A 25516-nucleotide genomic window follows, 5' to 3' on the forward strand; every position below is an offset into this window, starting at 1 on the left:
TATTGGTAACTCTCTAGGAGGCTTCTGGATCAGTTAGTGACTGGAGGGAGTCCGAGTAGTGTGTATGCGGGAGGCATTTTCGAGGCCATATTATGTCAAAGATCTGGGTATACTCTTACCATGTGTACGCCATATCCAAAAATTTCATTACTTCATACAGTATGTCCCACCCACATTTTCTTACTATTGAATACACCATGAATTGTCAAACTAATAGAGTAAGCTTATCTGTGAAAAGATCTAAACCTCCCAAACACTTCCTAGTTCATTTCACAAATATACGGGGTCTCAGTTCTAATCCCAACAATGTCCATTTCCACTTGCAGTCTGCCAAACCCCATGTACTTTTTCTGACAGAATCTCAGTTATCAGTTGATTCAACCACTGCTCATCTCAGTTGCCCAAATTATTCGCTGTATGATTCCTTTCACCTCAAAGGTGGTACTTGTGCATATGTCTGTTCCAATATTCCCTGTCAGAGACCTGGTAATTCGGAATCTCCTCTTTTCAATCTTCTCTGGCTTAAAATCTCTCTGCCTCATTCTGTCAAATTCATCTGTTGTCTCTATTGTTATTCCAACTCCACTAATCACTTGGAGCTCTTTGACTTCCTCTCTTTGCAACTTGACTTTCTCCAGTCAAACTTTCCTAATGGTGAGGTAATTTTCCTTGGTGATTTTGATGTTCACAACTCCAGTTGGCTTCCATTTTTCTAGTCATAGTGACCCAGCTGGTCAAGATGCTGAGGCTTTTGCAATTACTAATGACCTTGCACAGATTGTTCATTTACCTACCAGAAAATCCTAACCATACAGCCAACACACGTGATCGTTTTCTCACAAACAACCCTTCTAATTACACAGTTGAAGTGAGTGGGCCTTTAGGACCTCAGATCACAACTTGGTGATTGTCTCTTCTCCAATGGAGCCTTTATCTCATGGCTATTTACAACCTCATGTTGTTTGCCATTACAAGAATGCAAAATAGGATGACCTAAGAGATTTTTTTTCTTCTTTTCCTTGGTTGGATTACCATTTCAAAACTTCTGATGTCAATAATTTGGCTCAGATCGTGTCAGTGATTCTTGTAGGAATGGAATCGTTTATTCCACACTCCACTTTAAAATCTTGTCCTGTATTTAAACCTTGGTTTTCCAATAAATGTGCTAAGGCTGTTCAAGAGAAGAATGTTGCATATTGTAATTGGCTTGTTTCCAATTCTTCAATTTCATTTTCTGTCTAAAAACCAAAGCTCACAACAATTGTAAAGCAGTTATAAATCAGTCCAAACTAGATTTTGAACAGGCTAAGAGTAGAAAACTTGCACCTTGCCCTAATGGTAGCTAAGCATTCTGGTCTCTTGCCAAAGATATTAGCCACAACTTTTGCCCATCTCTGCTCCCACCTCTGTCAAAACCAGATGGTTCTATTGTCACTTCAGCCAAGGATAAAGCTGACCTGCTAGCATCCCATTTTTCTTCCAACTCATGTATTAATGATCTTGGTAAAACACCTTTCACCATTACCAGCATGCTCCATTCAATGCCTCCTGTGGTCTTCTATTAAAAGGATGTCAGAAGGATTTTGATGAATCTTGATGCTAAGAAAGCTCCAGGTCCTGATGGTATTTCTCCACTTGTTCTCAAAACTGTGCTACTGTTCTTTGCTGCCTTTTTTGCTTTCTTATTCCAAAGGTGTTTTTCCTTCTGCTTGGAAATTTGCTCATATCCAGTCAGTTCCTAAAAAGGGTGACAAATCCCTCCCATCCAAGTATCGCCCCATTGCAATTACTTATACTCTTTCTAAAGTAATGGAGAAATCAGTTAACCACCAACTCTTAAACTACCTAAAAATCTTCCGTCTGATCAACGATCGCCAGTATGGATTCCATCAATGTCAATCCACTGGTGATATTATGGCTTATGTTATCCATTTATGGACGCATTCAATGGAAAAGTTCGGTGAAACACAAGCAGTTGCGCTTGATATCTCAAAGGCTTTTGATCGAACTGCTGTTTTTTGGCATAAAGGTCTTCTAAACAAGCTTCCATCTTATGGTCTGTCAACTGTTTTTTCTAACTGGTTAACCAGTTTTCTCTCTGATCACTCACCGAGGGTGATGGCAGATGGCTTGTTTGTTATTTGATTTTTAGGAGCATTAGCAACTAAGGCCATATTGCTCCGGGGATATGCGGTGGTCATTCCCTGACCTTTCTGCATCCTCCGTATTTAGTAGTCACTGGCTCAAACCCTGGTCTAATCAAGAAGCGTGTGCTACGCACTGCTGCTTCTGCCCACCTGGCTACAGAGGCACCTGGCAGATGGCTTTCTGTCTTCTAACTTCTCCACTAATGCTGATGTCCCACAAGGTTCAGTTCTTTTCCCCACTCTTTTCAATGGAAGAAGGTATATTAATGACCTACTTCCATTGACTGGAAATCCTATCCATAGTTTTGCCAATGACAGCACATTGCATTCCACTTTCCAGTTTGAGAAACCTTGCCCTGCTCAATCAGCCTCAACTTCTGAAATATCTGCTACCAATTCCTTAAATGCCAATCTCCAGGTAATTCTCCAGTGGGGCAAAGACAACTTAGTTCATTTCAATCCTTCTAAAACTCAATCTTGTCTTATATCTCACAAAAAGGATTCTTCTGCTCCTATGCTTATCTTTGGTGACACTCTGATTTCTAGGCAAGATGGTATATTTACTCTGACTTCTAAACTCTCTTGGCACAAGCACATTACAAATATTGCTTCCTTTGCATCTAAAAAACTTGGTTTTCTCTTTTTCTCTCATCATTACTTTTCTTCCAAACAGCTGTTCACTCTGTATAAATTGCAAATCCACCCTACCATGGAATATTGTTTCCACATCTGGGGCAGTGTCTCCCAAAACCTCTCCCAGACTTCTAGATGCCTTACAGAACAGGGCAGTTAGGTTAATCGATGACTCATCTCTAACAGAGTCTCTCTATTCGCTGTCTCATAGATGTACTGTTGGCGCCTCCATAACCAGGTGGGAAGGAGCAGCAGTGTGTAGCACACGCTTCTTGATTAGATCGAGGTTCGAGCCCGTCACTACCAAATACGTAGGATGCGGAAAGGTCAGGGAATGACCACTGCATATCCTGGAGCAATATGGCCTTAGTTGCTAATGCTCCTAAAAACCAAATAACTAACTAAAATAACTAACTAGATGTACTGTTTCTGCTGCATTCCTTTTCTACAGATACTTCCATGGGCACTGTTAATCGATGACTCATCTCTAACAGAGTCTCTCTATTCGCTGTCTCATAGATGTACTGTTTCTGCTGCATGCCTTTTCTACAGATACTTCCATGGGCACTGTTCTTCTGAATTGGCTTCTATAATTCCTGCTCTCTCTTTCAAAACAGTCTGAACAGTGCTACCACCAGCCAACATCCATTTACTGTCCCACTTCAAACTCACAGAACCAACTTTTCATCTTCCTCGTTTATTCATTCAACTGCTGTTTTCTGGAACAACCTTCTTTCATATGTATTTCCTGAAAATTACAGTCTACAGAAGTTCAAATCTAATGTCAACAAATAACTTCTTTCTTCTTCTCAACCTCCAACTGGAGCACGGTACTAAGCACTAAAGGTTCTAATACCTCTCGTGTTTGGGGTTTTCATAAAAAAAAAAAAAAAAAACTTTTTAAAATTTTATCTTTATCCCTGGCTGGAGAGAGCTCTAATTATCCCTATCTATAAAAATCAATCCAGATTATGGATTAAAAATTGCAAGCCTATAACTAATCTGAATCTAAATGCCAAATTTCTGTAGATACCTATGAAATACTTTATTCACTTTTCTTTCATATGAATTCTGCAGCTTCTCCAGGAAGCCCACACATCAGCGAATCTTTTCTCATATGTGCCTCTGTGGAACTTGATAATACACTGATGTCTACTTTCATGAATTGAAATCATTTTAATTATTATGTACTGGATTATCGAAGATGGGTTTTTCTTGAACTCCCATTTGGTTTGCTTTTCATTATAAATTATATAAATGACTCCATCTTGTACTTTAGTAATCTTTCCCCCACACAGTTCATCTCTCATTTATAATCATCATAAATATAAACAGAAAGGTTCTGCTTCAGCTGTGCAATTACTCTGATATCGCTACTTTTGGGTGTGCAACCAATGTGGTATTTAGGTAGCCTGATGGCTCTGTAACAGAGCCGGAACAGGTGGGGTGAGTGGGGCATCAGCCCCAGGTGCAGCATTTTAAGGGTGCATCCGACCAGCTATATATTTTAAAATTTCATTTTTGGTTTAATTACAGTTGGACCTGTGTTTAATGAACTTTTTTATAGCAAATTTTTTGAATTCCTTTTGGTAGTTACATTTAAAAGTTTCTGTAGAAGAAAATTTCCATATAACAAACGGATTACATGAGACTTAACTTTGTATGCTTTGTTTCCTTCTCCAGTCTTTAGGCAATTTAAGCAATTATAAAGTGCAAATTAAGGGTTAATTACCGTTCCACAATGTAAGTGGAACGTAAGATGTATGCAGCCACCTATCCCACATACCGAGAAGTCATGCTAGTCAAATGCTTTCTATAGCCAGTCAAAAGATTAAGGCGTATTCCTGACACAGATAATAGCTTCTGGTCAACTTGCGTTCTTTGTTTAAAATAAAAATAAAAATTTTATTAAAAGAAATACTGCATTATCTTTGTATGTGCTACTTATGATTCCAGAAATTTTTGTGATTTTGTGAGAGTTAAAAAAATTATAAATTCGGGATTTATAATCACTTACAGAAAAAAATATCACGGAGGAACAGTGGTTTACAAATTTCAAAAATAACAGAGAAACTCCAATTACAAACTTCTACAAAGTATGGCCCGTTTTGTGACGTCAAACCTCTGAGCTTTTTGGTTTGTTCTCCAGTAGTTAGCACTGGAGGACAAACAATTTTTCAAATATCTGTTGATATTTCAACAGATATTTTAAAAATCATGTTTTATCAATTCTGCAGGATATAAAATCTGTAACCCTTTTACAACTACTCAAATTCGTTCATGAGTATTGTCTAATAGAATCTTAATCTAAATATAGAAATAGCGCTATGAATTTTTCTTACCCTGCCTGTAACAATAGCTTCTTGTGAAAGGGCCTTCAAAGCGAGAAAAATTCAATTAAAATAATATACCTTCATTGCATATTTTTAGTTTATGTTATAATGTTAAAAGAAAAATATATCACAATATTTTGTTTCTATGATTTTATACTACATATATAAATGTAAACTGTCTGGTTTTCTAATTTCTTTGTAGTTTATATAGAATTAAATTCTCTGTAGATATAAACGAATACTGTATTTGTAAGTTTCTTTTTATTTGATATTTTTTTTTTGTTACATTCATTGTATTATTTCAATTATTTTATTAATAATTATATGCAAATTATACTGTTGCAATAGTAATTTTTATAAATTACTAAAGGTTGCAGAGGCGTAGCAAAGGGAGTGCAGGGGGAGGGATTCCCACCCCAGCAGGTAGTTGGTAGGTGGAACAGAATTCCATCCCTTGTTGTGGAAGTTGATAGCCTAAATAAATTTAAGGCTCAGCTGGACAGGTATTTCGAACGAACGGAGGGGTTAAATGGGAGTGTTTTTTTTTTTTTTTTGGCTGATGCTGCATAAGCTTGCTTTCTTGCATCATATGCCTCTACTAATGCTAATGGTCTTGAATGGTGAGTATGAATTCTTCGGTCTTGGGGAAGAACTCATATGGATGCCCCTTTGCTGATCTCATCAGGAGAGTTGCCTGTCTTTGGAACCTTTCAAGAAGCCTGATGTCTTTTATAGGTAATCTCCATACCTGAACACAGAATTCCAAGTGTGGTCTTACTATTACCTTATACTGGGGCATTGTGACCTCCTTATCTACAAACAAATGTTTGATAAATAATTGATATTACACCGTGGGGCTATCTTGCTGCCTCCCAGTTGTTTGGATAACTTCATATCCCACCATATTATTATTATCAGACATATGGTGCAAGGAAGTCTGAGGCTTATGCTGCACCAGCCAAAAAAAAAAAATAAAAAAAATTTCTGAGTTACCCTGTGAGAGAGAGAGAGAGAGAGAGAGAGAGAGAGAGAGAGAGAGAGAGAGAGAGAGAGAGAGAGAGAGAGAGAGAGAGAGAGAGGAATCACCAAGAAAGAGAAGAATGATGAAATCCAGCTCAGGACCCTGGGTGTGCCAAGCCCATACTCACCAGATGTGAGCCCCTGGGGTCATAACTCCCAAATCTATTTTTCCTTCTACTGTATTGTTTCTGTAAATTACATCTATTCTATGTAGGTTTACCTGTTTTCTGGATGAAAACCCATGTGACACTCCTTCAAGACTAATTTAGCCATTGTATTAAAAGATTCCATAATATTACCTCCATTCCAAAATGAGGCTTGAATCCAGGTCTTTTCCACATAGCATGTGGGACAGTGATTGTAATTCGTTGCTGGCAGTGAAGCACTTCTACTTTTTCATGGCTTGATGTGCAATGGCAGTATGACAATCCATATAGCTGTCAAAGCTTCAGTAGAGATTCTTCAAGAGAGCTCAAAAGCCTTCTTCCACTCTGCATTTTTTTCTAGTGTTAAAACTGCCAACTTGGGTTTATGCTTGTGGCCATTCAGGTTACCTGTTTGACACTCAACAAATTACAGCCTAGGGCTTCTAATTATCCATATAACAATCATAAATGAAAATAAAGAGCTGAGTTGTCTTTATAAAGAAGTCTATCTCATTTGTGATTACCTGATTGATGAAACTGTTGTATATTTTGTTGAATGGTTGTTTTATTTCATAAAGGCTGATTGGATATTTATTACTGCATGTTTCTTATCACTGCAAAATGATTTGAATGTGGGATAGGGTTTGTCTTGTTCTTGGAAAAAAAAAAATTCAATACACTGCACTAATAAATGTACTGCTGCTCAAACAACCCCTGTGGTAGCATAGTGATTATGATCATCTTACACACTGTGTGGAAAAGGCCTTATTCAAAAGACATCAAGAGAGCAAGAACTTTTATAGGCTTTTTCAGATCATGGCAAGAGTTAACAAGTCTTAGGTTAGAGTTGCACTGTTTCTCCCCTAGCTAACCCAGAAACTCTAGATATTCATCCAGAAAAAAGAAAAAAAAAGGGCCATAAAATACACACAACATACATTCATATCTCTTAGCTATAGTTGCTATAACTTTTGGAGCGAATGGATGAGTGAAATAGGAAGGTTTTTTTTTTTTTTTTTTTTGCTGATGCTGTATAAGTGTTTACTCTCATGCATCATATACCTCTACTAATGCTAATGTGCAAAAATTAACAAAGACAATCAAATGCCACTACTGTCAGGATGAAACTGTTTTTTGGCTTCTGTCTAAAAATATCTCATGCCATAGTTATGTAAATTTAGATACCTAGTTGATGAAAAAGGCTGTATGTTGGGATGATTTGTTTTATTTGATAAAGCTTGCTTGGATATTTATTACTGCGTGTAGCTGGGCATTAAAAAACATTTTGGATGCAAGATAAGATTCCAAAATAAATAGTAGTAGTAGTGGTGGTAAATGATGGAAGAAAGCAAACATATAGAACATCAGCCAAAAAAAAAACCAAAAAAAAAACCCACACACACTACACACTTCACCGATCCATACCCTCCAAAAATTTGACTGTTTTTCCTTCAATGTATTCAAACCATCCACTTCCACAACTACTGATGGTTTAGGCCTAAATGGATGTCAGATGAACTAATGAGACTTGCGACAGAGAAGAAAAATGCATGGGATGCATATAAATTATCAGGAGACACAGATGCCTATGGTAGATATAAGATAGTCTATAATCAAGTCACAAAGGAGGTTACTTAAGCAAAGGCAGATTACAAGAAATCTCTGGCAAAGGACACAAAGAAAAACAGTAAAAACATTACTTATGTAAACTCTAGAAGGAAGGGGATGAATCAGATTGGTCCAATTGATATCGATGGTTCAATTGTTGATGATCCTGCTGAGGTAGCTGACAAACTGAATGAATATTTTGCATCTACATTCACACATGAGGAATTATTAAGGGAGGAAAATGCCAGAAGTTCATCAAACTGTAATAGGGAGCTAAAGGATTTTGAAATAACAGAGCAAAGTGGAGGAAAAATTGTTGAAGTTGAACATAAGAAAGGCACTTGGGGTGGACGGGATCTATCCAATTATATTAAAGGAGGTAGCAAAGGAAATAAGCAGGCCCTTAGCCATAATTATCAGGGCATTCTTGGACTCATAGGAGGTCCCCACAGACTGGAAATGTATCCCCCAATTCAAAAAGGGAGATCAGAAGGTGACACAAGTAATTACAGGACTGTTAGTTTAACTTCTGTTCCAGGGAAAATAATAGCGTCACTGGTTAAAGAAGCACTGTAGGATCATTTAGACAAGACTGCAGTTATAGTTCAGACACAGCGTGGGTTTGTTAAGGGGAAGTCTTGTCTGGCCAATTTGATTGGATACTACAATGTGGTCACAAAGGAACTGGATGCAAAATATAATTTTGATATCATATACTTGGATTTTAGGAAAGCTTTTGATACTGTTGCACATGGAAGACTATTGTACAAGTTTGAGTGGTATGGCATTAAGGGCAAGTTGTTGCTATGGATAATGGGATCAATAGACACTGCTCTTTGTGGACTAATGTTATTAGTGGTGTTATTGTTGTTATTTGTTGTTATTTGGTTTTTAGGAGCATTAGCAACTAAGGCCATATTGCTCCGGGATATGCGGTGGTCATTCCCTGAATGACCTTTCCGCATCCTCCGTATTTGGTGGTGACGGGCTCGAACCCCGGTCTAATCAAGAAGCGTGTGCTACGCACTGCTGCTCCTTCCCACCTGGCTACGGAGGCGCCTATTAGTGGTGTACCCAAGGGATCCTTGTTGGGCCCATTGCTATGTTCTGTATTTATCAATGATATTGAAAAGGTACATCAGGCTTAATATCAAAGTTTGCAGACGAATGATACAAAGGCTTGTAAGGTTGTTCATGACAATAAGGACGGTATGCTACTGCAACAGGATGTGGCAAAGTTGAGCAGATGGGCTGAGATGTGGCAACTGAAGTTTAACATTGACAAATGCAAAGTGCTCCATATGGGTAGTAGTAACCCCAGAGTAACATACCACCTGTGTGGTACTACACTTTGGGTTGTGAAGAATGAAAAAGACCTGGGGGTAATTGTGCAGTCAGATATGAAGTTCTCTGAGCAGTGCAAAAAGGCTGCAAGAGTAGCTCATTGGTTCTTGTCAATGATATATAGGAATTTTGCTAGCTGGGATAAGGTGATTGCCTCCTTGTATAAGGCACTGGTCAGGCGACACCATGAGTACTGCATACAGATCTGGAGGCCTCATTTTAGGAAAGATGTAGAGCTGCTGGAATGAGTACAGGGAAGGGCAATGAGATTAGTGAATGGAACAAAGGGTTGCTGTTACCAAGAAAGGCTTAAGTTCTGCAAGTTGCAGCATCTGGAGATGAGGCACCTGTGAGGTGATCTGATTGAGGTGTATAAGGCCTTGAATGGTTTGAGAAAGTCAACGGTGATGTGATTCTTTATCTTGCTCAGATTTCGTACTTGAAGGGGCATAAATTCAAATTTGGGGAAAGACAATTTTAGAATAGATGTGTGGAAATTTGCCTTTAGCCAGTAGGTGGTTGATTGATGGAACAAACTTCCATCCGTTGTTGTGGAAGTTGACAGCTTAAATAAATTCAAGGCTGAACTAGACAATCTTTTGAAGTGAACATTTGGGTGAAACGGGATGGTTTTTTTTTTTTTTTTTTTTGTTGAGGCTATATAAGCTTGCTTTATTTCATCATATACCTCTGCTAATGCTAACATTAGTCCACGAAGAGCAGTGCCCACTGATAACCACTCTCTGTCTTCTTCCACTCAACTATACTTTTATCCTTAGCATTAACTTGCCCATAATGCCACATTGCTCCAGTTTATACAGCAGTCTTTTATGTGCAACAGTGTCAAAATCCTTCCTAAAATCCAAGTGTATGATATTAAAAATTAATTTTTGCATCTAGTTCCTTGGCCACTGCATCATAGTCACCTATCGGATTGTTTAACAAGACCACCCCTTAACAAATCTATGCTGTGACTGACATATAAGTGCATTCCTCTCCAGATGGTCCTACATTTCTTCTTTAACCAGTGACTCCATTATTTTCCTTAAATTCACTTAATTTCTCAAGAATAAATTCACCTTATTCTTGGGGGGAAAACCATTTAATACACTGCCTTAATAAATGTACTTATAACCAGATTAATGAACTGATAATGATTAATATATTTATAAAGAGATTTAAACTTCCTTATTCATTTCACAAATATACATAGTTCTCAGTTCCAATCCCAATGATGTCCATTTTTGCCTATCAACTGACCAGACAACACAAAATTTATGGACATATTACACATGGGTGGAGGTTGTTGTTCTTGAGTAATCCTAATATCACTTTTTTTTTTTTTTTTTTTTTTTCCAAACTAGACTAAACACGAACTGCAATCAGTCAGCATCCATTCACTGTCTATTTCCAAACTCACAGAACCAACCTTTTCGCTTTCTCATTTATCACATCTACTTTTGTTTGCTAGAACCACTTTCATTCACTTGTTTGTTTGTTGTTTGTTATTTGGTTTTTAGGAGCATTAGCAACTAAGGCCATATTGCTCCGGGGATATGCGGTGGTCATTCCCTGACCTTTCCACATCCTCCGTATTTGGTGGTCATGGGCTTGAACCCCGGTCTAATCAAGAAGCGTGTGCTATGCACTGCTGCTCCTACCCACCTGGCTACGGAGGAGCCACCTTCATTCACTTGTATTTCCTGAAAATTATAATCTACAGAAATTCAAGTAATGTCAACAAGTAGCATTAGTAGAGGTATATTCTACCCCAGGGGCTCACATCTGGTGAGTATGGGCTTGGAAAACCCAGGGTCTTGAGCTGGATATCATCATTCTTCTCTTTCTTGGTGATTCCCTACTAGTTCTCTCTCTCTCTCTCTCTCTCTCATGGTAATGTGGGAATTTTTTTTTTTTTTTTTTTGGCCGGTGCAGCATAAGCCTCAGGCTTCCTTGCACCATATGGCTAATAATAATAATAATAATATGATGCAAGCTTATACAGCATCAAAACTTCCTATTTCACCCATCCATTTGCCACAAAAGTTTGTAAAGTTCTTCCTTGAATTTATTTAAGCTATCAACTTCCACAACGACAGATGGAAGTTTGTTCCAACTATCAATCATACATTGGCTAAAGGCAAACTTCCACACATCTATTCTACAACTCTCTTTCCTCAATTTGAATTTATGCCACCTCAAGTGTGTAATTTGAGCAAGAGGAAGAATCCCATCAGCATTGAGCTTGCTTAAACCATTCAAGGCCTTATACACCTCAATAAGTATCTTCTGTCTTCTTAGCCTTCAATTCATGCACAGTACTAAGTACTATAGATTCTAATACCTTTTTGAGTTTTGGGATTTTCATTAAAAAAAAAAAATAATAATAATAATTACCATGGTATACACTATTGGCCACTGGGATGCATGACTCCTCTGGTTCTTATAATTCAGGATTGCTGTGTGGTTATCCTGAAGTACAAACTGATAATTTATTTTATAAATGGACAATGTTCTGCATACAAGGTGTTTATTAATAATTTCCTGATTGCAATTTTGCAAATCCTTATCCTCTCAGAGTACTTGTTGGAAAGAGCTGAATTTTGAAATATTCTTATAGCTTGCACTCAAGATATAAAGATGCTAAAGTTGCATGATGGCATAGTTCAAGCCTGTGTCACTAGGTGCAGAATGATAATTTATTAAGGTTCAGAAAAACAAAGCAGTTGATCATCTAAGATGACAGAAACAGGAGTGCAATGTGGTGAGTAGGTGAAGCATTGATATAAGACACTAGAAAAAAAATTAGTTAATTGTAGTATTTACGGCACATAATAGATTAAAAACATGTGTACATTTGACGTTTGTTTGCTTACAGTACTGAAATTAGAGTACAAGGTCAGCTGTGACCAAAGCGAGGATTTCTGTCACAAAAGAGAGGACACAAAAGAGATGTTAGTGAGTGGCAAAAGAAGGGATTTAAGGAATGGTGTGAGGCAAAATAAACCAGAAATCAATGACAGAATTGTGCTAAGTGATCATGATTAAAAATAAAAAAAACAATTTCAAATAAGACAAAAACTGCTGCAAAGAGTTAACCAGAGATCTCATCAGCTGATTCTGGGAAAATACTTTGAAGAGAATTGCATAACTGGAGTAAGTTCCCTTACAAAAAGTACCATGTTAACAACTGGACATAAAAAAGCCCAGCTAATATGGGCTAAAAATTGTAAAAAAACTGGACTATTGATGATTAGAAAGATGTAATGTGGACTGACAAATAATGGTACACTGCCTATACTCTAATGATTCCAGGCATCAAGTTCATATGAGAGTAGAAATGAAGCATTTCATCCAGACCAGTGTGCAAGGTGTCATACAAACTGGTGTTGGGTATGAATTTTTTTTAACTGTTATGAGCTGGGATCCCTACTTGAAATGTTAACCAGGATGAATCAGGCTGGCTACATGATGATTAGGTTGCACCTTTTGCTGAACGTTTGAGAAACTCCTCATGATTTCAATAATCCTGTATTCTAGGACAACAACTGTCCAGTTCACAGGGCCTCTACTGATTTAAACTGACATGAGGAACATGATGGAATGTTAGGGCCTTTAAATTGGTCAGCAAAGTCACCAGACATAAATCCTGCAGAGAATATGGAATATATCTTGAAAAGAAACTGAAAACACAACAATAGTATCCAAGAAACCTGAATGAACTATTGCCTCAAATGTTTTCATTATGGTCTAATATTGATATAAACTATTTAAGGAGTATGGTTGAATCCCTATCAATGAGCATTCATGAATTTATTTGTGCTAAGGGTTGGATTACCATTAATAATTTAAAAATTACACAGGCGATTGATTTATTTTTGTCTGTTGTCTGGATGCAAACTTGCAGCTAATTCATGGGAACATAAACATGTCCATATTTTCAGTTGTGGTCCATGTTCTATTAGGCCTGTCAATATTTGATAAAGAAATTTGAGGCCATAGGGTTGTTGTGTGGTAGACTGCTTGTTGTTGTTGTTTGGTTTTTAGGAGCATTAGCAACTAAGGCCATATTGCTCCGGGATATGCGGTGGTCATTCCCTGACCTTTCCGCATCCTCCGTATGTGGTGGTCACGGGCTCGAATCCCAGTCTAATCAAGAAGCGTGTGCTACACACTGCTGCTCCTGCCCACCTGGCTACGGAGGCACCTGTGGTAGACTGCATAAAATACCTTGTGCTAGTACAAAATCTCTCAGATAACTGACTAAATTAATTTAATCTAATTAACCAAGCCTTATCTAATGATACAAAATTATATAATCTAATTTTGCATAAAAAGGTTCATGACTGACCTAAGAAATATGTCAAGTCACACCATTTTGTAGCCAAACATAATACATAAACTTTCAGTTCATATTTCTATTAGGCCAAATGCATTTACAACTATACTACAGTGAATCGCTGTAACAATGTACGGTATTTTGTGGTGTCGTGTGCATTTGATCACAGCATAAATAATTCTGCTTTACTGCTCTGACTCAAGTAACCATTAATTTTTATGGGACTACATTATACATGGTATCACAAAAGTGTGGAACCATAGGGGAAATACTTAATTTACAAAATTGTTCTATACATTCATCCTCTGGCTCAAAACATCCTTGCAATTGGAACTTAATGTTGTTTTGAATTGTTTGCAGCATCTATGCTGTAATGTACATGCAGAATTCAGTTTGAGATAATTTGCATTAGAAATTTTCACCCTATAAACTTGCAATTTTATGTAGCCCCAAAAACAAATGAGTGGATTTAAGTCTGGTGATTTGAGAAGCCCACTTTACTGGCTCCCCTCCTACCATCACACTAGAAATATTTTATCTAGCCAGTGATGAACTGGAAGTGCATGAAGTGGAGAGCCATCTTGTATGAATTATGCTAGCTTGCCTTTAAAGATATCAAGCTCTAACATCAACTTATCTCCTAGCATTTGCAAACAACTTTCTTCACTCGTGGTGCCAGTAAAGCAGAGTGGACCATGACTTCTGTGCCCTAAATGAATCATAAATGTACCACCATTATGCATCCCCAGGGGTTCACATCTGGTGAACACCCAGGGTCTCTCTCTCTCTCTCAGGGTAAGAGAAATTTTTTTTTGGCTGGTGTAGCATAAGCCTCAGGCTTCCTTTCACCATATGGCTAATAATAATAATTCTCTGGACTCTTTACTTTCGGACCAATGTGGATTTTTCTCTCAACCAGTACCTATCATCATAATTTTCATCTTGTTCAATGTTACCACAGAACCATTCACACATTTCTAATGCCAGTCAGAATCATCTTCTATGATGTGTTTCAATAGCTGAAGTTTATAAATTTTTAATTTTTCAGAATGTTGTTGATAGTAATTTGCGGTATTCGGAAATTCCAAGTTGGTGTGCCTCAATGACTTTTCTGGATTATTACAATTACAATTTCATAAATTACTTCTGGAGTGCTGGGATGACCTGAATGCGATTTGCCTGCTAAAAAGCCAGTTTCTTTAAACTTGTTAAATAATTTTCCAACCATAGTATGTATTACTGGATTTCTTTTAGGTGATAGTCGTTAAACTTATCTGCCTCACTTCCACTGGACGAGTCATTGTGACCTCACAAAAGAATAATCTCTACACGCTGTTGTAACATACAATGAAATTGAAACCTTGAAACTGAAAAAAACAGAGAATTAATTTTAACCAACTTTCTATAGTTTTAGACTTTGTGAGCATCCCGTATAAGTAATCATAAAGATTAAGTAACAAAGTTCAGCTGTTGCTCTTAACTGATAATAACCCAAATGAAGTCAACACAGACATACTGTTTCATTAATAATGCCAATGGATAAATAAGTATGAGAAAAACAAGCCCTTGCAAGCTGATAACTCACGTTTGCCTCTATAGAGTCAAGCAGTTAGAGAGAAAATCAGTGCACATTTTGGGCTGCATTGTACAATAATACGAAGCTGAGATTACTTGGAAAACTTTTCAGAAATTATGGTTTTGAAGTACTCCCTTTCTTTCTTAAAATAATAATGTATTATGTATTTGTGCAGTTATAATGTTTTAAATGCCTATAAAGCATATAATGTTATGTGATCATAACACTGAAGTTTTCATTTTAAAACTTTTATCCATAAAAAAAAAATAAAAATAAATATGAAGACAGAAATACAGAGTTACAGCTTACAAATGGTCACCTGATGGCTTAAAAAGGTTGAGTACTTTTCTTCCAATTCTTCAATAGCTTTGAATGTGAATATAAACTGCCTTTTTACAGTATAATAAATGAAATAAGCCAATACAGTATGGAAAAAACAAAGAATAGGCAGCTCAAGGCCTACTCACAGTATATACACACAATAAGGAGGGGTGAGCAGAGGAAACCCAGTAAGTGACCCTGATCTGCCCACTGTTTTTCTTTACTATATTATTCATTGCAATACTCTTAATATATAAGAATATTAATTAAAAGTCTCACTGAGAAAGAGCATAATATCTATGAATTGAGTGAAGCTGGGGAAACTGCATCAAAATAAATACATGTACTTGCGAGCCGAATATCCTCTTGGATATGCAACCTCTTACATGCTAAAGATGGCATTATTATTACCAACAAGAAATTAATTTACCTCTAAAGGCTGGGAGAAGCACCTAGGAGGTTCGGGTGGCCTGTCAGAGGCAGGTGTGACAGGCACAGTTTTGGGATGGTGTGACTCCCGACTACTAAAATCTGGTCGGTTAGGATCTCCTGAAGGCACCACTCCGACACTATCTTCATTGGCTCTGGACCAAACACAATAATTTTTATAACACAGCTCGGCATTTCAAAATAATATATTTGTACAATACATTTCTTTTTGAAGACTAAATGCACGAGGCATAATATGTTATGGGTTGAATTAACTATATAATATCGGTGTAAATATACCATAGTTTACCCATAAATTTAACTACATAAGTAGTGTAATGGCATCATTTGATTTTATCTCATATTATGGCTACTTTCACAATGAGATACCAGGTATTGCACTACTTCAAATAAATAATGCTTCTCTAATAGAGGAGACTACTGATATTTATTCTCAGTGGGCACCATCACCCAGACGAGTTCTGGAGTTTGTTGGCTCACTCATCGGTGGGCAGGCAGGTACCCTGATAATGCAGACATGCCATCACGGTTGCAAAATTAACATTATCTCCACCATTTTGCATCTCTCGTATTGGGAATTAACTTTGCAACTGTGATGGCATTTCTCCATTATCAGGGTACCTGCCTGCTCACTGATGAGTGAACCAACAAGCTCCAAAACGCGTCTGGATGGTGGTGCCCACTGAGAATAAATAACAGTAGTCTCCTCTATTAGAGAAGTATTATTTATTCGAAGTAGTGCAATACCTGGTATCTCATTGTTGAAGGTAGCCACAATATGAGATAAAATCAAACGATGACATTACACTACTTATGTAGTTAAATTTATGGGTAAACTATGGTGTATTTACCCAGATATTATATAATACATTTCTTTACATGATTCTTCATGTAAGGTTTCATTCACATCATGACATACATGATGTGAATAACTATATGCAGCTCTATAAGAATTTAAAGTAGCCATTAAATTTTTTTATTTCCATTTACTAGTGTTTAAAATGTAATGTAATGATATTGTTTAAAATACTTGTATTAAACAAAACTTAATAACAATATAAAGTAGGTATATTTTTATTAAGCATCTTATGTTAGTGTCTGGTATTTCACAGAAACTTAAAAATAAAATAATCAAAAGGTAAAAACATGCTAAATATTGACTTGACTTTAATTTTTTCCCCCTTGAATTATTCTTCTGGTTTTTCACTCAGCACAGTGCGTAAATCTGGCCATGAAAACATACTTATGGAGATAACAGTGCTCCCCAGATTTTCTGAAGGCAGTAGGGATGTACAAAGCAGTCACAGGCAAATTTGTTGGGATATCAGAGACGGGGTGTCACACAGATATAAGGAATGCAGAATTGGAATTTGGGGAGTACAATGTGTACAGGAAGGATAGGAAGGGAGGAGGGATTATGCTGTTACTTAAGAAACACATAAAATCTAAGGAAGTGCATCCAATTAACATCGGTGGTCAGTGCAATGTTGACTCAATTTGATGTGTCATAAGCCTGGTTTGGTTTGGTTGTCTGGTTTTTTTTTTAGGAGCATTAGCAACTAAGGCCATATTGCTCCGGGGATATGCGGTGGTCATTCCCTGACCTTTCCGCATCCTCCGTATTTGGTGTTCACGGGCTCGAACCCCGGTCTAATCAAGAAGCGTGTGCTACGCACTGCTGCTCCTGCCCACCTGGCTACCGAGGCGCCTATGTCATAAGCACTGGGAAAACAAAGTTGAGAGTGGGAGTGTGTTATAGGTCCAATTACTCTGATGAGTATAATGAACTGTACAGAGAAATAGAGTGGGCCAGTATATCAGATTGTCTTATAGTGGGGGATTTTAATTTCTCAGATATTGACTGGAACTTGTGGGTTGGTCACTTAGGATGTAGAGCTCCTGGAACGAGTACAGAGAAGGGCAACAAGATTAGTGAATGGAACAAAGGGTTGCTCTTACGAAGAAAGGCTTAAGTTTTGCAAATTACAGTGTCTGGAGACTAGGCACTGGCGAGGTGATCTGATAGAGGTGTATAAAGCCTTGAATGGTTTGGGCATGCTCAATGCTGATGGGAGTCTTCCTCTTGCTCAGAATAATCACCTGAGAGGGCATAAATTCAAATTGAGTGCGGAATAGATGTGCGGAAATTTGCCTTTAGCCAGCGGGTAGTTGGTTTGTGGAACAGACTTCCATCCCTTGTTGTGGAAGTTGATAGCCTAAATAAATTTAAGGCTCAGCTGGACGGGTATTTCGAATGAATGGAGGGGTGAAATGGGACTGGTTTTTTTTTGGCTGATGCTGCATAAGCTTGCTTTCTTGCATCATATGCCTCTACTAATGCTAATGCTAACTTGCACACTACCAAGGCTTTTGTGGATTTATTGGATGATTGTTTTCTGCAACAGCATGTTAGAGAGGCAACTAGAGGCAGCAATACTCTTGATCTGATTATAAGTAGTGATTCTTCATGCATTAAGAATCTGGAGATAAAGGAACCACTAGATGGCAGTGATCACAGTGTGCTGATGTGGGTTTTACTTAAAGAGGTAACTACCATCAGGGGTAAAGGGAAGGGTTTTTGCTTTCGTAAAGATGACTACAGTGGTCTGAGACAGTTTTTAAATTCTATACAGTGAGACCAACTGATGATGTTACCAACAGCAAATTCTAAATGGAAAGCATTCAAAAAATAAATCTTTGAGCTACTAGGCTTTTCATACCAATTAAGAAATATTGTTCAAGGTTTAGGCCTAAATGGATGTCAGATGAACTAATAAGAATTGTGACAGAGAAGAATAATGCATGGTATGCATATAAATTAAGCTGATCTGCAATCATGTCACAAAGGAGGTTAAGTAGGCGAAGGCAGATTACGATAAATCTTTGGCAAAGGATGCAAAGAAAAACAGCAAAAAGTTCTTTACTTATGTAAACTAGAAGGATGGGGATGAATCAGATTGGTCCACTCGATATCGATCGTTTGACTGTTGATGATCCTGCTGAGGTAGCTGACAAACCAAACGAGTATTTTGCATCAACATTCACACATGAGGAGTTATTCAAGGAGGAGAATGCCAGAAGTTTATCAAACTCTAAATGATTTAATGATTTTGTAATAACTGAGAGCAAAGTGGAGGAAAAATTGTTGAAGTTAAATATAAGAAAGGCACCTGTGGTTGATGGGATCTAATTAGTTATATTAAAGGAGGCAGCACAGGAAGTAAGCGAACCCTTAGCCATAATTATGAGAGCTTCCTTGGACTCAGGGGAGGTCCCCATGGTTTGCAGATATGCATATGTGACTCCAATTCACAAAGGAGGCTCAAAGAGTGACACAAGTAATTACAGACCTGTTAGTTTAACTTCTGTTCTGGGGAAATTGATGGAGGCACTGATTAAAGAATCATTGCAGGATCATCTAGACGAGACAGCAGTTATAGTTCAGACACAGCATGGGTTTGTTAAGGGGAAGTCTTGTCTGACCAATTTGACTGACTATGATGTAGTCACAAAGATGTAATCAATGGACACTGCTCTTTGTGGACTAATATTATTAGTGGTTCCCCCCCCCCCCCCCAAGGGCTCGGTGTTGGGTCCATTACTGTTTTCTGTATTTCTTAATGATATTGATGAAGGTATATCAAGCTTAATGTCGAAGTTTTCCAATGATATGAAGGTTGGCAAGGTTGTTAATGACAATAATGACAGTACGCTACTGCAACAGGATCTAGAAAAGTTCAGTAGATGGGCTAAGAGGTGGCAACTTTTTTTTTTTTTTTTTTTTTTATGAAAACCCCAAACACGAAAGGTATCAAAACCTATGGTACTTAGTACCATGCATGGGTTGAAGGAAAAGTATGGGGGAAGGGGGATGCCGGAAACTGCTCTAGAGACTAAACATGGGTTTCACCACTTCAAGACTCCAATAAGCAAAGTAGTGGTATTTCACCGGTTGAAAGTCATCTACTACCTGAAGTTTAATACTGACAAATGTAAAGTACTGATGGGTAGCATGAAGAATAACCTAGGGGTAATTGTGCAGTCAGATATGAAGTTTTCTGATCAGTGCAGAGACAGTCTGCAAGAGTAGCACGTGGTGTCTTGTCAATGAAATACAGGAATTTTTCTAGTAGGGATAAAGAGGTGATTATCCCTTTTATAAGGCAATGCTCAGGCCACACCTTTAGCATTGTATACAGGTCTGGAGGAATCATTTTAGGAAGGATGTAGAGCTGCTGGAACAAATAAAGAGAAGGTCAATGAGATTGGTGAATGGAACAAAGAGTTGCTCTTACGAAGAAAGGCTTAAGTTCTGCAAATTGTGTTGTCTGGAGACTAGTCACCTGAGAGGTGATCTGATTGAGGCGTATAAAGGCCTGAATGGTTTGAGCAAGCTCAATGCTGAAGGGATTCTTCCTCTTGCCCAGATTAATCGCCTGAAGTGACATAAATTCAAACTGAGGAAAGACAGTTGTAGAACAGATGTGCGTAAATTTGCCTTTAGCCAGTGGGTGGTTGATTGCTGGAACAAACTTCCATCTATCATTGTAGAAGTTGACAGCTTAAATAAATTCAAGACAGAACTAGGACAAATAGTTACTGATTATTAAGGTAAATTAGATAATTGGAGCTGGTTTGAGATTGACAAGAGGGAAAAGTCACCACAGATTAATATTTTAATCTAGTGATGTTTGGTGACAGAAATCAAAATGACACATAACCTGTAAGTAGTAAGAAAGTACTCAGAGTCAGATCATCATAATGCTGATGTTGAATCAGTGTAATGTGAAGTGACTTGCATTAAAAGGACACAATACTGGGGGTATGTTACAGGCCAAAGTCTCTTAACTGCAGTTTATCTCCGTCTTCTGTGACACGTGATATTGTCCCCTTATAGGCCTCAGATTTAACATTAATATTTGAAAAAGTATTTGATTTTTCTGACTTGTGCTTTTAGTGTATTATTGCTTGACATTTTACCAGTAGATTGCAATGCTTATTAATTTCATTTGATTTTTTTAAATAATAATTGAAAATTTTGCAAATGTTTTTTGTGACTAAAAATACTCATTAATTTTATAAAGAAATAAAAATTTATTAATTATACTTAAATTTTCAGAAAAACTTTGGACATAAGAGAGAAATATGAAACATTTAATTTCTGTCAAATTTAAGTTTGTGGAAGCATTAATTGCATGAAACTTCAGCATTAGTCCAACACAAAAAATTAAGCAATATTTACAAAAAATTATCCCAATGAAAAAATAATTACAAAATTATTTTTTCATTGAAATAGAAATTAATCTATTTCAATGAAAAAAATATTAAAATTCTATTAATTTTGCCTATGTATGTCATGAATATTATAAAAAAGAAATTATTCATATCCTTTTTTCCAGGATTCTTGTGACATACATTACATGAAAATTCTTAATGGCTGAAATAGAAAACAATTACAATGTTGCTTTCCTTTGCATTCCCATCTTTTATTGTAATAATTTTTATATTTATTATGAACAGACTTCTTTGCATGTTACCACCTGCATGTCACTTGCAGATTGATGCCTTCAAAATTAATTAGGAAAAAAAAAAATCACCATGGACCAGCATATAGTATTCTGGCTGATACATAGTACACAATTCATTGAACTATGTCAGCCCCCCCCCCCACCACTTTGTTGAATTGTAAAATGTTATGATCTTGTGGATTCTACCCCTTCTGTTGAAACATCAGTTTCACTGCCATGATTCATACTACCTGTCAGAATAATGTTCTAGCCATTGAAGATTAATTACTATATTTAATCATCAGATCATGATGGGTATCGGTAAGATGCCTGAAATATCACCTTAAATGTATAGTGGTTTGGGCATTAAGCTTATAAACTATATTATTAATGTCATGTGGTATAAGAGTGGTTATTAAATATAATAATTAATCTTCATGGAAAACAACCACGTAACGTCCTTCCCTAACTATATTAATTCTGGCCTTTTTTTTTTGGTATATTGTGATACTATACACAGGATACTATTGTAACACCTTCCTGGAATGCAGATGCACTAGGAATAGCTTATTTATGTTCACAGCCACAAACTTTACTGGAATTTCTCTTAATTTCCACAATAATTCTTGCATAGGCAAGTGGTGAACTTTGAGAAACTTTTAGATAGTGAAAAACATGCCATCGTAATGAAAAGCATTGCTTTATTACACGACAAACTGTACTTGGCTGGACACACTTGAGTAATATAAGCTGTACTGTCTACTCTTTCAGGGCCACTCAGCTTTCATGAAGCGAAAAACAATATAAATGGATAAAAAAAGCAGCATATACAAGTTTAAAGTACAAAAAGAATCAACTGCTAATCCCCAAACCAGTCACTAGTAAGAAATATTTTTCTGCTGGTCCTGTCTGGCGACAGGTTGGTACTGCCAAATTAAGGCAGTTTGAATGGACTAATAAGTAAGAGTGTCATATTAAGGATGACTAAAATCTATCTCTTATAGATAGAAATGCATGGAATGAATGGCCACTTTATTATATACAACTACCTAATAAAGTCATTCTCCCATTTAGCCCTCAGAGGTGTTGAAAGCATGCTACAGAGATTCAGGTTCATGCTGACTCACTTGTTTCCCACAGTTGTTGCAAATTGGATGGTTGTTGATCTCTACTCTGAAGAGCCCATTCCACCTTCCTACAGATGCTCAAATGGACTGAGATCTTGTGACTGGGAAGGCCACTGAATCAGGCTGAATTTGCTCTCATATTTCTGGAACCAGCTGTGTACTGTTCTGGTCTTGTTGTTGTTGTTGTTGTTATGGAAGTTTAAAAGCGCATACGCTACTATGGCTATAATGTGCCTTCTGGTCTTGTGACATTGCACATTATCCTGTTGGAAGAACCTATTTGCAGATGTATACACTGTAGCCATGATAAAGGAAGTGCACATGGTTGTACACAATTTCCAGATAACTGGTGGGATTGAAATTTAGCTTCTCTGGTATCAAGGGCCCAAATGTGCACCATGAAAATACTTTCCACATTGTTACACCACTACAATCAGCCTGCATTGTTAACACCTGTGCAGGATAGTTTTGTAGACTCATGCTGTTTTTGTCATTTTATGATTCTCTCATTACCATGAAACAGCAGGAACCAGGATCTGTCAGACACAGTCACTGATTTTTTCAGTCCTCTACCGTTGATGGTGCTGAGTTTACTGTAACCATACTTCTTGTTTTTTGCTGCCACGAGTGGAACCTGGTTCAATTGCTGGCTGGTCCAATCTCGATATGCCTAAGACACAGTCATAAGTGGAAATCCCAGCAGAGTTGCAGTTTTTGAGATACTCATACTGGTGAAGTTAGTGCTTACTAATTTTCCATGTTCAAAGTCACATCAGTCTTTTTTCTTATCCATTCTCTCACTGAACTGCACACACCTCTATATCTGCCCAACTGCTTTATATTGTGTTATGAACACATGATTGTGTTACTGAAGAAGCCCCCCATTTAATGAAAATGGTAGGTTACTAATAAAGTGGAGGTAATGGTACAGAATTTTTTCTTTTACAAATTGGATACTTACTACTTACTATGTCCAGAGATAGTAAGAGGATCTCTAATATCCAAGATCTCGTTCCCACTAAGGAACCTAACTGCATCAAAAACTTGAGAGGAGAAAAACCAATAGCAAGCAGTAATTGTGGTACCATAAAATGAGTTATATCTAAAGAAATGTCTGTCAGAGGTAAAGGCAAGAGCTTCAATTTCGAGAAAGAGAGAGCGGACTATAATGGAATGAAATATTTCTTGAGTTCGATCAGCTGGAGAGACAACCATATGTTGTCGTATAGAGATATGCTATGGGAAATATTCAAAGGATTTATCGAAGCCCTAGACATATTTGACCACAGAACTTGACCACTGGTCAAGTTCTGTGGTCAAAATGGATGATTAGTAAGGCTGAAAGTTTAACTAAACAAAAAAAAAAGTATGGGACATTATAGAAAATCATGTGATTCCAATTTATATGAGCATTAAAGGAAAATATATAACAAAATCACTGATGAAATTAAGGCATGTACTAGTAGTAGTGGCATATGATGCAAGAAAGCAAGTGTATGAGCTTATGCAGCATCAGCCAAAAAAAATCACACCATTCTCTCCAAATGCCTGTCCAGTTCCTCCTTAAATTTATTCAACCTATCAACTTCCACAACAACAGATGGAAGTTTGTTCCAGCAATTAACCACCTGCTGGCTAAAGGCAAATTTCCGCACATCTATTCTACATCTGTCTTTTCTTAATTTGAATTTATGCCCCCTTAGGTTCGTAATCTGAACAAGTGGAAGGATCCCATCAGAATTCAGCATGCTCAACCCATTCAAGGCCTTATACACCTCAATCATATCACCACACAGGTGTCTAGTCTCCAGCCACTGCAATTTGCAGAACTTAAGCCTCTCTTGGTAAGAGGATCCCTTCATTCCCCTCACCAATCTTGTTGCCCTTCTCTGTACACGCTCAAGTAAATCTACATCCTTCCTAAAATGAGGCCTCCAGACCTGTACGCAGTACTCAAGGCGTGGCCTGACCACTGCCTTATACAGAGGGACAATCACCTCCTTCTCCCTGCTAGCAAAATTCCTATATATCATTGACAAAACCCCATGACCTGCCCTGGCAGCCTGTCTGCATTGCTCAGAAAACTTCATATCTGACTGCACAATTACTCCCAGGTCTTTTTCATTTTCTACCACCTTAAGTGTAGTACCACACAGTTGGTACGTTTCTCTGGGGTTACTTCTACCCATATGCAGTACTTTGCATTTGTCAAGGTTAAACTTCAGTTGCCACTTCTTAGCCCATCTGCCCAAATTATCTAGATCCTGTTGCAGTAGCACACTGCCATTACTGTCATTAACAACCCTGCCAACCTTTGTATCATCTGCAAACTTTGACATTAAGCCTGATACACCTTCATCAATATCATTGATAAATATACAAAACAACAGTGGACCTAACACCGAACCCTGTGGGACTCCACTAATAACATTAGTCCACGAAGAGCTGCACCCATTGATTACCACCCTCTGCCTTCTCCCACTTAACCATCCTTTCATCCATTGTAGCAACTTACCCTTAATACCATTCTGCTCCAATTTGTACAATAGTCTTCCATGCGCAACAGTGTCAAAAGCTTTCCTGAAATCCAAATAGATGATATCAAAATTATTTTTTGCATCCAGTTCCTTTGTAACCACATCATAATATCCTATCAAATTTGTCAGACAAGACTTTCCCTTAACAAACCCATGCTGTGTCTGAATTATTGCTGCAGTCTTGTCTAGATGATCCTGCAATGCATCTTTAACCAGCGACTCCATTATTTTACCCGGAACAGAAGTTAAACTAACTGGTCTGTAATTACTCGTGCCACCCTTCGATTCCCCTTTGTGAATTGGGGATACATTTGCACATCTCCAGTCCGTGGGATGAGTCCAAGGATGCTCTCATAGTTATGGCCAAGGGTTTGCTTAGTTGCTTTGCCGCCTCCTTTAATATAACTGGATAGATCCCATCCACCCCA

General features: G+C 37.5%; 1 protein-coding gene across 1 annotated transcript in view; it reads right to left on the reverse strand.

Moving 5' to 3' along the window:
* The window catches only part of LOC150079616 (voltage-gated inwardly rectifying potassium channel KCNH6-like), a 597553-nt gene that overhangs the window by 3267 nt on the left and 568770 nt on the right, over nucleotides 1–25516 (reverse strand). The window contains exon 18 of the mRNA XM_090383538.1: nucleotides 15898–16051. Coding sequence (XP_090239664.1) covers nucleotides 15898–16051 — 154 coding nt within the window. The remainder of the gene's footprint in view (nucleotides 1–15897; nucleotides 16052–25516) is intronic.

The sequence above is a fragment of the Mastigoproctus giganteus genome, chromosome 10, assembly GCF_048544385.1.
Source record: "Mastigoproctus giganteus isolate SK-2022 chromosome 10, ASM4854438v1, whole genome shotgun sequence".
Lineage (NCBI taxonomy): Eukaryota > Metazoa > Arthropoda > Arachnida > Uropygi > Thelyphonidae > Mastigoproctus > Mastigoproctus giganteus.